The sequence below is a fragment of the Scardinius erythrophthalmus genome (assembly GCF_964197995.2).
Source record: "Scardinius erythrophthalmus genome assembly, chromosome: 17".
In the NCBI taxonomy this organism is placed as follows: Eukaryota; Metazoa; Chordata; class Actinopteri; order Cypriniformes; family Leuciscidae; genus Scardinius; species Scardinius erythrophthalmus.
Window position 1 is genome coordinate 27,765,021 of NC_138237.1, and position 16,620 is coordinate 27,781,640.

Here is a 16,620-nt window from a genome sequence, read left to right on the forward strand (position 1 = left end):
ATCAGCCAGTGCAAAATACAATCAAGATACATTCTCGGAAAACAAGTCTTAATATTGTATGTAGTCATGCTAATCAGGTGAATGTGTCTTTTAAGGCTGTTTAAATATTGTATCAGGAAAATAAGACAACAATACTTATTATTGCAGTGTTACACGTTCGCCTGTGAGTGCACAATATAATCATTTGTGAAGTCTCTCCTTAGGCAGGGTTCTGTGCAAACACTTGGTAAAGATTTCTCTCCCTGCTTAGGGGCTGATCAAACATTAACACACAGCATGCATGTCTGGGTTGATTTAAGTGTTGGGCAGATGGTCTCTTCCAAGAATAGATTAAAAAAAATAAATAAATACAAAGCATTAATCTGCATACAGCTGAAAATAGTAAAAAAATATCTGTCATAATCATGAACAATATTTCAAGCGCCAGTTGACTCTTTAAATAAAGATACTGTGTTTTCACATTAAAACCCAGAGATACGTCTTTAATTTGAATTATGCATTTTAGTTTTGCTGCTCTGTTTTAACTCAAGTGTAAAATGCTTTCTTTTCAGATGCTCTTCATTATTGTGGGAACATCTGCAAAAAATAGGTCAGAAACAGAAAACAAATGTGTGAGGCTAATTAAGAGGAACACAAGCTATATTTTCTATGATATGCACATACAGTATCTTTCATTAAATCCCTTGTCATTGAGGAAATTTAAATCAGGAAAATACATATTTACATTACTACTTTTTTTTTTTTTTTTTTGAGTTGGTTGTTGGCTTGACATTAACTTTTTTGCTCACCAGCCACTGTGGCTAGTGGTTTTCCAAAGTTACACTCAGCATTTTCATTGTCCACAATTTTGAAATCTATACCATGGGGAAAAACTGCCATATAGATATTTTAATATAATCTCATAATTTGGCAGTAGGTAAATTAGGCTGCTGTCACTTTAAGACCTGACGTACAGACCCATTATACTGTTACACAACTGTTTACGTTCACATAAAAACATACGTTAACACTCGCCAAGACTGGCATTTTGACATTACTTTGTGTGTATTTGACTGTTTAAGCGCAACAAGCAGCAAAAAATAACTACATTTTGTACTGAGAAGAGGTTTTATGCTCAGGCACTTTGGGTATTTATTCATCCAGAGCAAATAAAATTAGTGAGTGAGGGGAGGCGGGTTTGTGTGTCAATTCACTGTCGGAGAGATGAGAGATGAGAAAGTGCAGCTTGTATCGTGTATCTATTCTGTGGGAAATGATTATTGGAAGCGTTTCAGATATTTCAGTATCGATATGTATCGAAAAGTCAATATTTTTGATAACACTACATTGCACTTATAATTTATTATTTCAGATTCCTTTTTAAAAGACTACAGTTGAAAAATGTATATATTATACATAAAATTCAACCCGCCAAATTGGCTAAAAGGAGTGACTGAAGTCCACACGCAGTTGGTGAGTGTTAAAGTCAAGCCCTGGTTATATATCAATTATAACACTGTACTGTATACGTGATTGAACATCAAACAGTATGAACATCAATATGTTACAAAAATCTGACGTATTTCAGAAATGCAATGAGAAAAAACGACCAGGTGGTTATGAAAGAGGCGGGGTTAAAAAAAGTTGGAAGGATTTGTGACACCAGCCGAAAAGGAAAATTAAAGGCTGAGCAAGTTTTTAAAGAAGACATTTTTTTGTGAATCGTGCAGAATACAAACTAAAATGTGCAATGACAAAGTAAACAAGGTCAATTCTGACATTAAAGTCTCAATGTAATAGAAATGTGAACCAGATTCATCATATGAGAGTTGTTTACACAGAGAAACATCAGGAATGCAACAGGTGTTCAATTATTCATACGCTGTGACCTTCTGAATAAAACATCTAAACATCTATAACATCTAAAATGTACCAGCTAACATACATCGAAAAAAACAAAAGGTTTGGAATGTTACATTTGAAGGCCTCATCACAAAAGAGAGTGTGAAATAATGAAGAATAGTAGTAAATATTTAATTTCTATTTCAATGAACTATAGTAAATTATTTGATATCCTTTATTTAAAAAATAAAATTCAGTTAATCATTTTGTATGCTTCAGTATGTGGCAGTCAGTTAAGCACCAGCGGATCAATTGGTTGGTAGATGCATCCCCAGGTTGCTATGAACTAGAAATGTGGCAACATCTGGTGAGTTACTGTGGTTACAGTTCTTATTGTTCACTTTATGGGAATGTTCCTGCAATGCATCATCTATCTATCTATGCAGCCAAGGTAGTCTAGCAACTCTCCGTTGAGTGTCGAGCTGGAAAAAACAAGCTCTAATCAGGCCAATCAAATCGTGTATAGAGTCGGTGGGCGGGCTTAACATAATGATGGCAGAGTTGTGACGGTTTTGCGTGAATTCCCTGTAACTTGAAAACAAAGAATGGCTGCTGCTGCTGCTGGTGAACAACGGTCTTTCGAATCGGCTTTGGCCGCAACTCTGGAGGAGTTGGAGTAAAGCTTTTCTTTGAGAAAAAAACAAAGAACGGCACTTAAGTCATTAAAAGAGGAAGATGTGTTCGTAGTTTTGCCGACCAGATACGGCAAAAGTTTAATTTATCAACTAGCTCTGCTGGAGGGAAAACGCTCTGGTTGGTTGTTGCGCTATCCTATTGCGTGCAGAGGGAATTTGAAATACAACCGTTTATCCCGCCCTTCGGACTGAGCCCTGCCAATGGTGAGTTGCCAGACCTAACATCTTGATTTAGGTCTGGCTTACCAGGCTAACTTTACACGGCACACTTATCCTACAAGCTGCCTAAATGTAAAATAACACTATTTGTTCTCTGTAGAAATTAAATATAGGTTCATCTTTGTTAAAGCTGTATTGTATTCTATTAACATTAATGACACAGACAACAGCGGGAATATTAGGCTGCTGTCACTTTAAGACCGAATGCACGGACTGAATATACTAAGGGGGGGGGGGCGGTGGTGACGCGTACCCACCAGATTTCGTCATGAGTCATTTTGTACCCACCACTTTTAACTTCCGTCCATATTAATTTGACTTTTTTTTTTTTTTTTACCCTTTTACAGTGGTTATGAGGAGCAATATGAGAGAGAAATTTGGTAATTATTGTCTGACCCAACAAAAAAACATTATAATATTAATTTTATTTTATTTTTCGTGTTCGCATTTATGAGGGAAAAAACAACGTGTCAGTTCTCGGTTACGGACGTGAGCGCTCTGAAAGCGGCACTAAAAGACTGCTTTACAACTTTCACAGAGACCTCAAACAGAACAGCTGCCTTTCTTTAAATTTTATTTCGTTTTACTAATTATATCTTAATTTTAATATAGCCTAGCAGAATCACGACATGGAGGCGCCGGCGAGTGAACTGGAGTTCGTCGTAAATTAACCGAAACTCAGCGTATAATGCACATTCACATTCACATTCACAGCGTATTTAGACGCATTCATAATCATTACTTTTACCGGTTCTTTGTGGCAAGCTTTAGGCGTGCGATCGTGCGCTTGAGTGGGCTATATTAGGCTACGTACACGCTCATTATCCTGTAGGCTATATAAGTAATTCAAGGGGCGATTTGTCCACGAATGACTTAAATGAACAACTAGCCTATAGTCGACTAGGAAAAAATTTTTTAGTCGGAAGCAGCCCTTATTCCACATATTTTTGAACCAGACAACAGGACTATTGAGCGAGCGACCCTGCGGAATGAACGAGCGGAGCGGAATATTCAGAAATGCGCTCTCCACTCACGAGCTCTGATCGGAACAAACCCGAACCTCCCTGTCTGCTGAACTTGCGCAGAAACATCAAAATATAACCAGCTTTTTAAAATGTTTTTTAAAACTAAACACTATTTTAGCACAAATTATGAGCTTATTGGCGATTTTTTTATATAATTATTGACAAAATTAGAATATAGTAAAAGTTTTTTTTTTTTTTTTTTTTGGGGTGGGACTGTTGAAAAGTGGGGCCGTGCCTGAGCTACAGGACATCGTCTTTCAAAACATAACCTGCGCGAAAGAGAGAAAAAAAAATGAATGCGTTATTGCGTTATTTTGCCCAAAAATGGCAAAAATGTTGGTACTCAAAAGCGCTTCCCTTCACTTTTTCTGCTTTGCGTTATTTATTTTTACCATGCATGCATACCAGGAGTCTTTTATTTCCTACTGCAGTAGATGGGAGTTTCCTCTCTTCACCAGTCCCATCAGGCCATTGCTATTCACCTCACCTCATCTCCTCTGTCTGTTTCTTTCTATCACTCTGTCTTTCACTCTCTCTAGTCTCACTCGTGCTAGACAGATGAGATAACGCCAGCACCCTACACATTATCAAGCCATCCGTCCACTGCAGCCTCACTGATATTATTACGCCCGGACATTGTGTGAGAGATAGAATGTATGTCCTCCTTGCTATCGCGCAGACACCATGCTGACAGGCCCTGATGTGCACTTACTGGTCTGGACTGGATTTCTTTGGCATACAGCGGCTGAAGGAATTCCGAATCGCCCTCCAGTTTCAGGCCTCTTTCTGTGATACGCAGGTTACCCATGCCATCCTGTAGAAAGAGGTAGAGAGAAAGAGAGGAAAAGAAAGGGAGAGAGAAATACAACGGGTTAATGACATGAATGAAAAAAGATGCTTGTGAGTTTTTGTTCAAACATTTTTAGATTATGACATGTAGTTAGGGAAAGTTAGGAATTTTTTTTGCCAATCTGCAAAAAAATTTCTTACCAATAGCTTTTTTTACCATGTGTTCCTATAGGTGTCTAGTAACACCTCCCAATTTATCCACGGCCAAATCCTCGGGGAAACGCCTGGAGAGGCAATCAAAGTTGGGGTGCCCAGACGTCCTGGGTAAAAATAATGTTTTTTTTTTTTTTTTTCAATATTACCTTTTGAGATGTCTAACTAGGGGTTTTTAGGGGTGCCAAATCTATCCCAGCCATTAGTTTTGAGTAAAAATGACTCCAAGTCCATACAAAAACCACATAAAAATGGTTTTATTGAACAATTACAAAACAAAACTTACTAAATCGGTTTAAGGCCAGACACTACAGGTGAATAGAGTCAAATTTGTAACTAGCAGATATCACCATGAAACTTTCCCAGTTGATTACCTATATTAAGATGAGAAAAAAATGTATTACAAGTTTTCTGTAATTTAATTTTTAAATATGCAAATTAGGCAATATCTAATTAAATATGTGCTAATTTGCATATCTTTTAAAAAACGAAATCAGAGTATTGGATAAAGCCAGGTTAAAAATTATTTCCAACTGTCAGATCCAAATATGGTCATTTCATTTTTATCAGCAACCAATTGTGAAAGTACAGTAAAAGGGCTGAATGCGCAATCTCATTGGCTGATGATAAATCTTTAAAGGCCATTTTCTCAAAATGACTTTTCTCTCATACTCCAAGTCTGAAATCTCCACTTCAGTAGCACCTATATACACCAAACTCTCCAGTCTTGTACCTAGTTATATTATGAAGACATATACAGAGGGATTTGTAAATATATTATTCCTAGCCTGATTTATATTACATTTTATTCCAAAAAAACATGGCGAAAATCATTTAAGGCTATTGACAGTATTTTCGGATTTACAGGATAACAAAAGTAGATATCCATAAATTAATTAGATATCCATAATTTTTTTCCCATCTAATATGTGAACACAATGAAAAAATAATTTTTAACCTGGCTTTATCCAATACTCAGATTTCATTTTTTAAAAGATATACAAATTAGTGCATATTTAATTAGATATAGCCTAATTTGCATATTTAAACATTAAATTACAGAAAACTTGTAATACATTTTTTTCTCATCTTAATATAGGTAATCAACTGGGAAAGTTTCATGGTGATATCTGCTAGTTAAAAATTTGACTCTATTCACCTGTAGTGTCTGGCCTTAAACCGATTTAGTAAGTTTTGTTTTGTAATTGTTCAATAAAACCATTTTTATGTGGTTTTTGTATGGACTTGGAGTAATTTTTAGTCAAAACTAATGGCTGGGATAGATTCGGCACCCCTAAAAACCCCTACTTAGACATCTCAAAAGGTAATATTGAATTTTTTTTTTTTTTAATTATTATTTTTACCCAGGACGTCTGGCCACCCCAAGTTTGATTGCCTCTCCAGGCGTTTCCCCGAGGATTTGGCCGTGGATAAATTGGGAGGTGTTACTAGACACCTATAGGAACACATGGTAAAAAAAGCTATTGGTAAGAAAATTTTTTGCAAGTAAATTAGATTTTGCCTCACTGTAATGAATGAATGAATCTTTGTCTTAAACAAATATATCTTAATCAGTATTTTTGCCCAATAACAAATTGTAAACATTCGTTAAATAATATTTGGTCCCACTTTATATTAAGTGGCGTTAAGTACTATGTACTTACATCAAAAAATAAGTACAATGTACTTATTGTGTTCATTTTGTATTGTAAAACACTTTTGCTGCTATTGAGGTGTGATACGGGTAAGGTTAGGACAGGTGTGGTGGATTGGGTAGGTTTAAGGTGTAAGGGAAGGGTCAACTGTGTAATTACAAATGTAATTACATAAATTAATTAAAGCTGTAATTACATGCAGGAATTTTAAAAATGTAAGTACAATGTAAAAACATGTAGTTACACAATAAGTACATTGTGTAAAATTATTAATTTCAATGTAAGTACATAGTACTTAAAGCCACTTAATATAAAGTGGGACCTAATATTTAAATGAAAAGCAAAATAACATTTTAAAAAGCTAAATTTAAAGCAAGACTTCTTTATCAATTAACATAAAACCTCTCAAAACTTTTTTACATTTATGCTTAAATAAATGCCAATGAGGTAAAAAAAAAATAATTCAATGTATATTTTCTGAAAACAAGTATTACTATTTTACATGATTGTGCTTCTCAGTAAATCTACAGTATCTTATTTTAAGGGTGTTTTCACTGGAAAATAAGAACACTGTTTAACCTTCTTCTTTTTATTTCTACAGTGTTTTTTGATGTTAACGAATTAAAATAGACAATTATAGATTTATAAAATAGTGGTTTTCAAACTGGGGTCCAGAACCCTCATGTCACAACAAGTTTTAGGCAGTTTGCAGAAAATTTCAGTGAAAAAAAAGGTGTAAATAAATTAATACATATATTTTCATATAAAAAATAATACATCCCCCATTGTTTTTAGCAGTAAAAAAAAAAAAAAAAAAAAATCAACACCAAATCCAGATTTGTTTAGTCAAGCAATCTCCACAACAGAAATCCCAGAAGAACATCAAGTGATTCAAATCAAGTAATAACAAATATTTCACTTTCCAATGACAAGGAAAACTTTAACAAAGCAAGCAGATTCAACAAACCTTCAGCACTTTTCGTAAGCCATACGAAACTCCATAATTTCAATAGGAATCAATGATCAATGAAGGAACAAAAAAGGTGTTTGGTTTTCTATTGACAATATAAAATAAAATGTGCCCAAATTTCACTAATGTGAAATTAGTGTAGCCATATTTATTGTAGACATAACACTTCCCTTAGGGTGTACTCACACTTGTACCGTGCCTTGGTGTGATTGTCCCCCTCCTCACTCCCCCACTGGCCTGTTCTCACATTGCATGTCTTTGAACATCCAATAAATTTAAAATGAATATCAGATTAATATCAGCAGTGTGGATTAGACTAAAATGTCATGCTCCAACTGTATAAAAACCATGATATTGTTACAAAAATGTTAATCATTTACTTTGATTTTAAAAACATTGACGGATAATTCAAAATTGTCCGTTAGTTTGTCAGGAAATAACAAAAACAAACAAGAAACAACAATTTTAAACCTAGCACATAAACGTGTGTTTTACAACTATTATCTGTCCTGTACATGGTAGATAGATATCTCTCTGGGTATGCACATGTGTGTGAGAGAGTATCCATACTCTTTGCCAAATGACAAGAAAACGAATGTTTTTTTTCATGCATTGCATAAACTGATGCGCTGCTTTATATAAAAAGGAGAGATGTGTGATAGTTACTTCAATTATCAGTCACCCAATACTGTAACATGCATTTAACGCATGGAGAGAAAGCAGGGGAGAGGTCATGTGGCTCACCTTACTGTGTGCGTAATATATATTTACACCATATAATAATATTTATAACAACTACGAAGAGCTGCAAGTGACGGGCTTTCGGGTGTACGAGCACTGCTTGCACATCGTATTTGCCGCTAGAACCGCCTACAATTTGACTGTTTTGTTTGTCTCTCATTGAAAATGAACTAGGGACTTGTGCTTTCCACATCCCGTGTGAAACTGTGTTTATGTCGAACCAAGTGGAAGGTTCCTGCCAGCCCAACCTTAGGGCGGCCCGCCAGAAATTCTCCCAATTCTCCCGATGGCCACTCCGGGCTTGCACTAAGCATTAAATGCATGCAAATGTGTTTTGATACATGGTCCCAATAGCCCAGCTTGCTATTTTAACATTACTCTTACAGTAAACATAGACTGTTTGCTTTGAAGTCTGAAGCCTTTGGTGAGGAATCTTTTGCCACTTCCTATCCCTCACAAGCTCTTATCACCATATTTAATAATGTTCACATCAAAGGATCAAAGTGCCTGTCACAATTGTACCCTGCTTTGGTCTGCTGGCCATTTTCTTTCCACAACTGTCATTAACATGAGCAAATATGGGGAATAAGTTTTACTATATCTGACTTCTGTAACAGACTCTTTGAGTCATGCTGTTGCAATTTGCAGGTCTGTTTGGATTGAGAAGACACATTAGCATGTGGATAGGAATCAAAGTCAGTGTGTGGAATCACAGTGTTTACTATTTGGTACCTTAGTAGTCTATATAAAAGAGGAAGAAGAGAATCAAATAATGATAAAAAATAGACTCAAATTTCCAGAATTTTAGTCAACTAAAACTTGACTAACCAAAAAACAGGACAGGTTGACTAAATATGCCAAAAAAACTAAAAACGTCATTTGATAAAGAACTAAAACCAAACAAAAAAACAAAATAAAAATAGTTGACAAATTTAACATTACAATCATGCTAATTAGCTGCTTGTAACCAACTATCATGTTCCAAAACCAGATCTAAAAATCCCAAATTTATTTATTATCTTTTTCAGTAGAAGAGATTTAGGGCAGGTTGGAAGTAAAACTTGGCTTTTGTGGTGATAGAATGCAAACTAATTAAAGATACAGGAGAAGGGGAAGGAAGGAGATTAGGCGCCATATGATAGTGAATATTTCCAGGTCTTTCTCTACATGAATCAAAGCAGAATCGAAGGAGTGGCGGATATGGGCAGAGGAAAGGCAAAGAATATGATGAATTATTCAGGCATGTTTGCAGCAGCTGACAGAAAGGCCGAAAACTCTCAGGTGTGTTTCCGCACGGTACCATGCGGGAATCAGCAAACCTCCTCTGGCGTGCCACAGTTTATGCAGCATCAAGGAGTAAATTGATTTCCACCACCAGTGTCACTGCACTGGCTGTTTGATATTTATTGTGGAAGAGAATGTGTGAGAGAGGAGACAAGAATTGCAAAGAGGGGTCGGGTGAAAAAACAATCTCCTTTATCTGATGCTGTGACATTGAGGGGAGGGACAGTTTAGAGTGCTTTAAAAAGAAAGAAAGAAGGAAGAAAGACACAGATCTTGCGAATAAGCTATTGCGGAATTAGCAGAAAAATTACTTCTAGGTTCCAGACCTCCAAGTGTGATCATTTCCCCTTGGGCTATGATGGGACCCCCTTTCTAAAATATAAAAGCAACTTTTTCATGTATAAAGTATTGTACTTTCGAAGGTGGACAGGGGTCATCATTGACACTCTGATTGGTCTGCGGCTACACAGCCCCAATTCGATTGTGACCCATTCCCCCCATAACCATCATTTTTGTGTGCCATGTGACACAGTGGACCTTCTATTGGCTCGGACCATAGGGGATAGCCTTTGCTGCCCTTGCACATCGATGAGCTTGACAACACCCAGTCGCCGGTTTATAGTTTATCCCTCATCGGGCCACTGTTGGTAAATTCTCACCGCTGCTGACCAGGAGCAACACATAAACCTTGCCATTTCAGAGATACTCTGACCCAGTTGCCTTGCCATAACAATTCGGCCCTTGTCAAAGTCAGATTTCTTCTGCATCCAACATGTTGATTATGAGAACTGATTGTTTGCCTACCAATTAATCTACCCAGACATTTATATGTGGCCTTGTTAGAAGATGATCAATGATATTCGCTTCACCTGTGAATTTGACTCATCAGGCTATCAATATAATACAATTATTTGGGATTAACCCTTTAATTCATAAATGTTTTGTCAATCATTATTACATATTCGGGTCTTAAACGACCTGGATCTACTGTATATCTAATCTCTAAATTCCGCAATAGTAGAACTCTCCTGATATTTTAGAGGTGACATATTATGCCCCTTTTCACAAGATGTAATGTAAATCCAAGGTGTCCCCAGAATGTGTCTGTGAAATATCAGCTCAAAATACCCCACAGATAATTTATTATAGCTTGTCAAATTTGCCCCTTTTTGGGTGTGAGCAAAAACGAGCCATTTTTGTGTGTGTCCCTTTAAATGCAAATGAGTGCAGCCTTACGGAGAGACTCAGGAAGATGTTGCAACTTTTAGACTGCACCTGGATGTTTCTGAATGGTTAGTGGACACATTTATGTAGTTGTAGTGAAGTTACATTGATTCATCTCATCGACTTGCATGTACTGTTATGTTTAAAGGGGTGGTTGATTGCTATTTCACTTTTTTCATTTTAAATACTGTGTAATGTTGCTGTTGGTGCATGAACAGTATCTGCAAAGTTGCTGCGCTTAAAGTTCAACGTAAGCGGAGATATTGTCTTTTAAAAATCAGGAAGTTTAATGCCTACAAAAACGTCTCGAATGGGACTACAACGAGATACTTCCCGGGTTTTATACGTAACTAACCCATACATTTACATCCACCCTCCCTCCGGAACATGTTCTGCTGTCGAAGAGGAGGAGTTATAGTGGAGAGCTGTAGCTGTCAGGTCTTCTGTGTTCAGGCTTCCTACAGACGCTGTAGTTCGTCAACAATGGTTAAAATTTAGGTTTGGTTATGTTCCTGACAATTACAATCGTAGTTTAGCTCTCTGTGCTGCACATTTTACGGAAGACAGCTTCCAGAATCTACACGAGTTCAATGCCGGATTCAACAAGAAACTATTACTCCAACATGAAGCAGTTACAGCTTTAAAACCAGAGGCCACAACCTGCAAGTAAGGTTTAATCATTTTAAATGTATTTGCCTGTATAATTTAAGACGTAATGTTTTAGTTTTATCAAGGATGTAAAAAAATGCCAGCGCTGGCTTTAGTATATGACAAACGCGTACAAACATTTTGGACCCGAATTTGTAATATGTACAAATTTTGTAAACGTATTTTCCATGTATACTTTATGACGTATTTTTTTGATTTGATCAAGAACGCAAACCAATGCCAAAGCTGTTTGTTTATAGTAGCTAGTTAGTTCGATGCTATTTTGTGTGTATAAGACAAACGTGTACAAACTTCAAAAAATTATCGCAACGGCAAACTTCAGCTGCTATCACATGTACACCTAAAGAAAACGACAAACTGAGTAAACTAAGCTTTGTGAATAGTTAAACGGTTGTTCATTCTATCAATAAAACAATATCTTTAAAAAACGGTATTACTCAGTCATGTATTCAGTTATATTAAATGTTTAATCAGGGGGAAAGCGTATCTCAAAAGCTAACAAACAGCAGTAGCATTTTCAAGTAACAGCGTATGGAAATTCTTTGAGAGAATAATAATAAAATAAAATAAATTACCATTCAGAAACGTTTAGTAAGAGCCGTGTTTGCGGAGGTTCTGCTTGACTCTCTTCATCACCGCTCTCTGGGTCTGATTCTGGCTCAAACTGATGAGGCAATATTGACACCATTACATTTGACCGGGTCCGGAGCACATGCAACTGTCGCCCGTAAAGGTAATGGGCGTGAAGATTCCGGACGCAGTTTAGCCAATTACAACACACCGGCCGAACTAACCAATCTTAGCTCATTGCCTCTTTCTGAGGGAGTGGTTTCATAGAATCAGGAAGTCAACCGGTCGTTCGAATGACAGAGGAGGAAGCGGCTTACAATAAAGGTGAAATTTATGAAAAATAAGGCGTTTTTTAACAAACGAAACACGAAGACATGTTATATTGCAGCCCATAAACACAATCAAGCAAAGAAAAAAGGCAGTGAACCACCCCTTTAACTTTTACACAAGTTGACACACTTCCCTGAGGTCTTTATAAGACAGCTTTTTTTTTTTTTGTCAAATAGTGTTCTGTACTCGTCTGTGCAGCCAATGACAGAACAGTTTGCATGCTTTGCTCAAACTTTTGCCATTGCGTTAGAACTGGTTACAGTGTTGTCGTTTGCGAAAACCAAAATGGCGGCGCCATGTTTGGAAACGTGCAGATTAAGCGCCGGTAATTTTATAATAAGATCCCCTTCTTACGTCAGAAGGCGAGCGAAATATGATCGGCTTATTTTTCGACATGCTTGCAGAGAAAGTCTTACCAAAACAAAGTTACTGAGTTGTCACTTTTCACGTTTTCAGGGTTAGTAGATGCACAGGGGGGACATTCTAAAACAGACATTCTTAAAATGTTTTGTTATATTGTTAATAATGAATAGACTGAGGAATAGTAAGAAGGCTGATGTCTAACTTTAAAAAATGAATGAGGGGAAGGGTAGTGAATGACTATCCTTCCCCTCATTTGAGTGACTATTATGATTGACTATGATTATTATGTTGACTTGATGACATTTGAGGTTTGACACCTCGGAGATGCGCTCTCCTACATAATCTCTTGATTATGTATTCATTATTATTAAAAGGAAATGACGAGAAAAATAAATAAATATCTGAGCAAGCATAAAACTGGCTTGATATGTGCATCTTAATGCCAAAAAAGCACAGAAAGTATGCAAGGCTGTACAAGTCAAGCACATCTGCACACTGCACAGGATAGCAATTTCGAAACAGTAGAAGGTGAAGGTTTAGCTCTTGAATCTTAATTAGCTAACATGACTGGATGGTCTAGGAAGATTACCAAGCAATGTCAGTGCAAGCTAATTAATATTTATGAGCCCAGTCTTCACCATATAGTGACATTACAACCCAACCATCTTCATTCCCCACAATTTAAAAGTCATTCTGTTGCCAAGGTTGTAAAGCCATGAATAGGGTAGCTTCCTCCACCAAAGCTATCTGATTTATATCTAAATGATAGCTTCCATTACCGAAGCTATCTCAACATATCTCATTTGTGAACATGTACACAAACTAGGGCTGCACAATTTTTTCAGATAAAAAAATGTGATTGCGCTTTAAAATGCAATCTTACTGCTGCTCTGTGACGGCACTCCATCCATCCATCCATCCATCTATATGTACCTCCCTCTTGCAGCAACATCTCTTCTCTGATGAGGTGTTTACTGATTTGACGTGAGGGAAGGACAACCTGTCACTCACATGATATCACAGCAATAGCAAACAATAGTCATCTAATAATGGACAGTCCCACCCTACATTTTCTTGTTCCAAAATCTGTTTCACACAGATATACACTACAATAGGGAAGAAAATACTATTGCAATTTCCATTTCATGCCGACTTTAAAGACTCTTCCAAAAATCTCTTCCAACATTCAGGTTGGGAGCAACATGAGAATGAATAAATAACTATATTGCATTGTCCCATATGCCGGGTTCAGACTACATGATATCAGCTCAATTTTGGCACGATCCGTCTTATGTAGTGATTTTTAAACAACAATGGGTGTCGGGACGCAAGAATCAATAGTTTCATCTTGTAGCCATAGTGTGTCATATTGGAAAACAACCGACATCGCTTCTGCTATGCTTCACGGTGTCACAACAGAAAGACTAGCATTTTTTATTTATTTTTCCGGACCAATAGAAGCACAGAAGCTCTTCCGTACACAGCTTTCAAACATGGCGGAGTGAAAGACTGATGATATTGGTGCTGCTAGGTGGAATTATGCAATGGAGGAAAGGTTTTTGGAACTATGGCAATAATACTCCAGACTTTATGAAATATCATGAAAGAGTGAAACAAGATAAATGCTGATGAAAAATAGCGGAGGTGTTTCAGCAACCCTGTAATACCCTGTAGTACTGTAATTGACCATTCACAAAGACCCACCCCTTTAGTTACTGTTCCTATGTCCGAAAAGCCATGCTGCTCTCACGCCACACCATGTTATCAGGCATGAAAAATACCTTGCGGAGCAAAGAGGATACTAACAACACGCTGACAGACAGGACAGAGCAGATAAATACCGTTTTGTGATACTTTAATGTGTCGTGACAGATCGCTGTAGAGACTCAGTTAAAGCTGCTCGTGAACCAGTCATCTCTTCCTTCTAATTAATTTATAGCATCCAATAAACATGAATAAACATCAGAAGGAATGTTGTTTCAACCGTGGAAAGACATCAGTAAACGTCTCGGTTACGAATGTAACCCTGAAGGAGGGAACGGAGACGTTACGTCAGTGACTGACGAAATGGGTGTTTCGCTAGAGAGCCCTATGACCTTCGAGTTATTAGAAAATGAGGCAATGGTATGAAAATACCATGGGTCTGCAGAATTTGCATTGCAAACTCCGGCTCACCGTGTGGGTATAAAAGGAGCCGCGAGTGCAATCTCGCATTATGTTACCTACTGAGGAGCCGAGACTGTGCGCCCCAGACGTTTCAGCGGTACAGTGGTAGTGGCATGTGGACGTAACGTCTCCGTTCCCTCCTTCAGGGAACAAGGGTTACATACGTAACCGAGACGTTCCCTTTCAGTCAGTCAACCCGAGTTACGTCAGTGACTGATGAAATTGGGGTCCCAATCTAATCTTGCCACTGCGGCTGTCTTCCAGTGTCCTGCGCAAGCCCAGCTCCCTGTCGTGAGGCTAGCACGAGCGAAGGGCCAGGTTAACGCAAGAATACGGTACACTGGGTAGCAGGCCCGGAGTGGGTAATCGGGAGAATCGGGAGAATTCCCGGTGGGCCACTTCACTTTTGGGTCGGTCGAGGAATGTTTAATTTTTTTTTTTGCACATTTCAATGTCACGTTAGTTACATAGGCTACACACGTTTCGCATTCTGACACTGCAGCGCGTAGCCTCTGCATGGGTTGTACCATGTGAGGGAGTTCTCCCCTCCCCTCCTATAGAGTTGGTTGGGTCCATAGTCCGTCTTTTCCAAAACGTTTTCTCAGGTAGGCTACCGCGGCACCGCCGGCGCCTACCGATAGCTGGGCCGGCCCTACCGTAACGCGTCAGGGAGGATGGATGGGAGGAAGGGTGTACTCACACTAGGTACGGTTGCCATGAACCGGGCCCGAGTACGATTGTCCCCCCTCCCCACTCCCCCACTGGCCTGCACTCACATAGGGTTTCAGCATTCGTGCCGGAGCACGCTTACGTCATTATGGTGTGACGGTTTCGGGATAAACAGGAAGAGCGGCGCATCGCTCTGAGTCCATCGCTCTGTTTACTTTGTGGATAATTTTGAGTCGTTTGGTCCACAGCCCTCTCACAGCCTGTTGTTAAACAGATCTATCGCCTTTGTGGCACGAAAATTTTCACGTAATCGTGCTGCTCGTATGAGGAGGTTTGCGTCACGCGTCCTGTTCCGTGCTCCAGCACGGTTAGCGCTCACACTGCATGCGAACCGCGCCCGAGTCCAACTGAACCGTGCTCTGGCCCACCTCTTCCAACCGGGCCAGGGCCGGCTAATCGAGCCGCGCCCGGGCACGGTTCGGAGCACTCACACTAGTCAAACGAACCGCGCTTTGGTGGTCAAACGCACTCGGGCACGGTTCAAACTGGCTAGTGTGAGTACACCCGAAGAGGCCAGGAGGTATGGAAGCTTTTTTTTAAGCCACAGAATAAAACATTTTAAAAGATAATTGCGACTTTTTATCTCACACTTGCGAGTTTACATCTCGCAATTCTGACTTTATTTCTCAGAATTGCGAGATATAAAGTCAAAGTTGCGTGAAATAAAGTCGCAATTGCGTGTTATAAAGTCAGAATTGCGAGATATGTAAAGTCAGAATTGCGTGATATAAAGTCGCAATTGCGTGTTATAAAGTCAGAATTGCGAGATATAAATTCAGAATTGTGTGAAATAAAGTCGGAATTGCTTCTTATAAAGTCAGAATTGCAAGATATAAAGTCAGAACTGCGTGAAATAAAGTCGCAATTGCTTATTAAGTCAGAACTGCAAGATATAGGCTATAGTCAGAATTGTGTGATATAAAGTCGCAATTGTGTGTTATAAATTCAGAATTGTGTGAAATAAAGTCGGAATTGCTTATAAAGTCAGAACTGCAAGATATATAGTCAGAATTGTGTGAAATAAAGTCGCAATTGCTTATAAAGTCAGAACTGCAAGATATATAGTCAGAATTGTGTGATATAAAGTCGCAATTGTGTGTTATAAATTCAGAATTGTGTGAAATAGTCGCAATTGCTTATAAAGTCAGAACTGCAAG

At 38.2% G+C, this 16,620-nt stretch overlaps 1 protein-coding gene across 3 annotated transcripts in view; it reads right to left on the reverse strand.

Annotated features, from left to right (window-relative positions):
• The window catches only part of sgcd (sarcoglycan, delta (dystrophin-associated glycoprotein)), a 116,184-nt gene that overhangs the window by 60,823 nt on the left and 38,741 nt on the right, over positions 1-16,620 (reverse strand). For all 3 annotated transcript variants that reach the window (XR_014031910.1, XM_081390337.1, XM_081390338.1), the window contains exon 3: positions 4,473-4,574. Coding sequence is in view for 2 of the 3 variants with exons in the window: in XM_081390337.1 (XP_081246463.1) it covers positions 4,473-4,574 (102 nt within the window). In the remaining variant the exon portion in view is untranslated. The remainder of the gene's footprint in view (positions 1-4,472; positions 4,575-16,620) is intronic.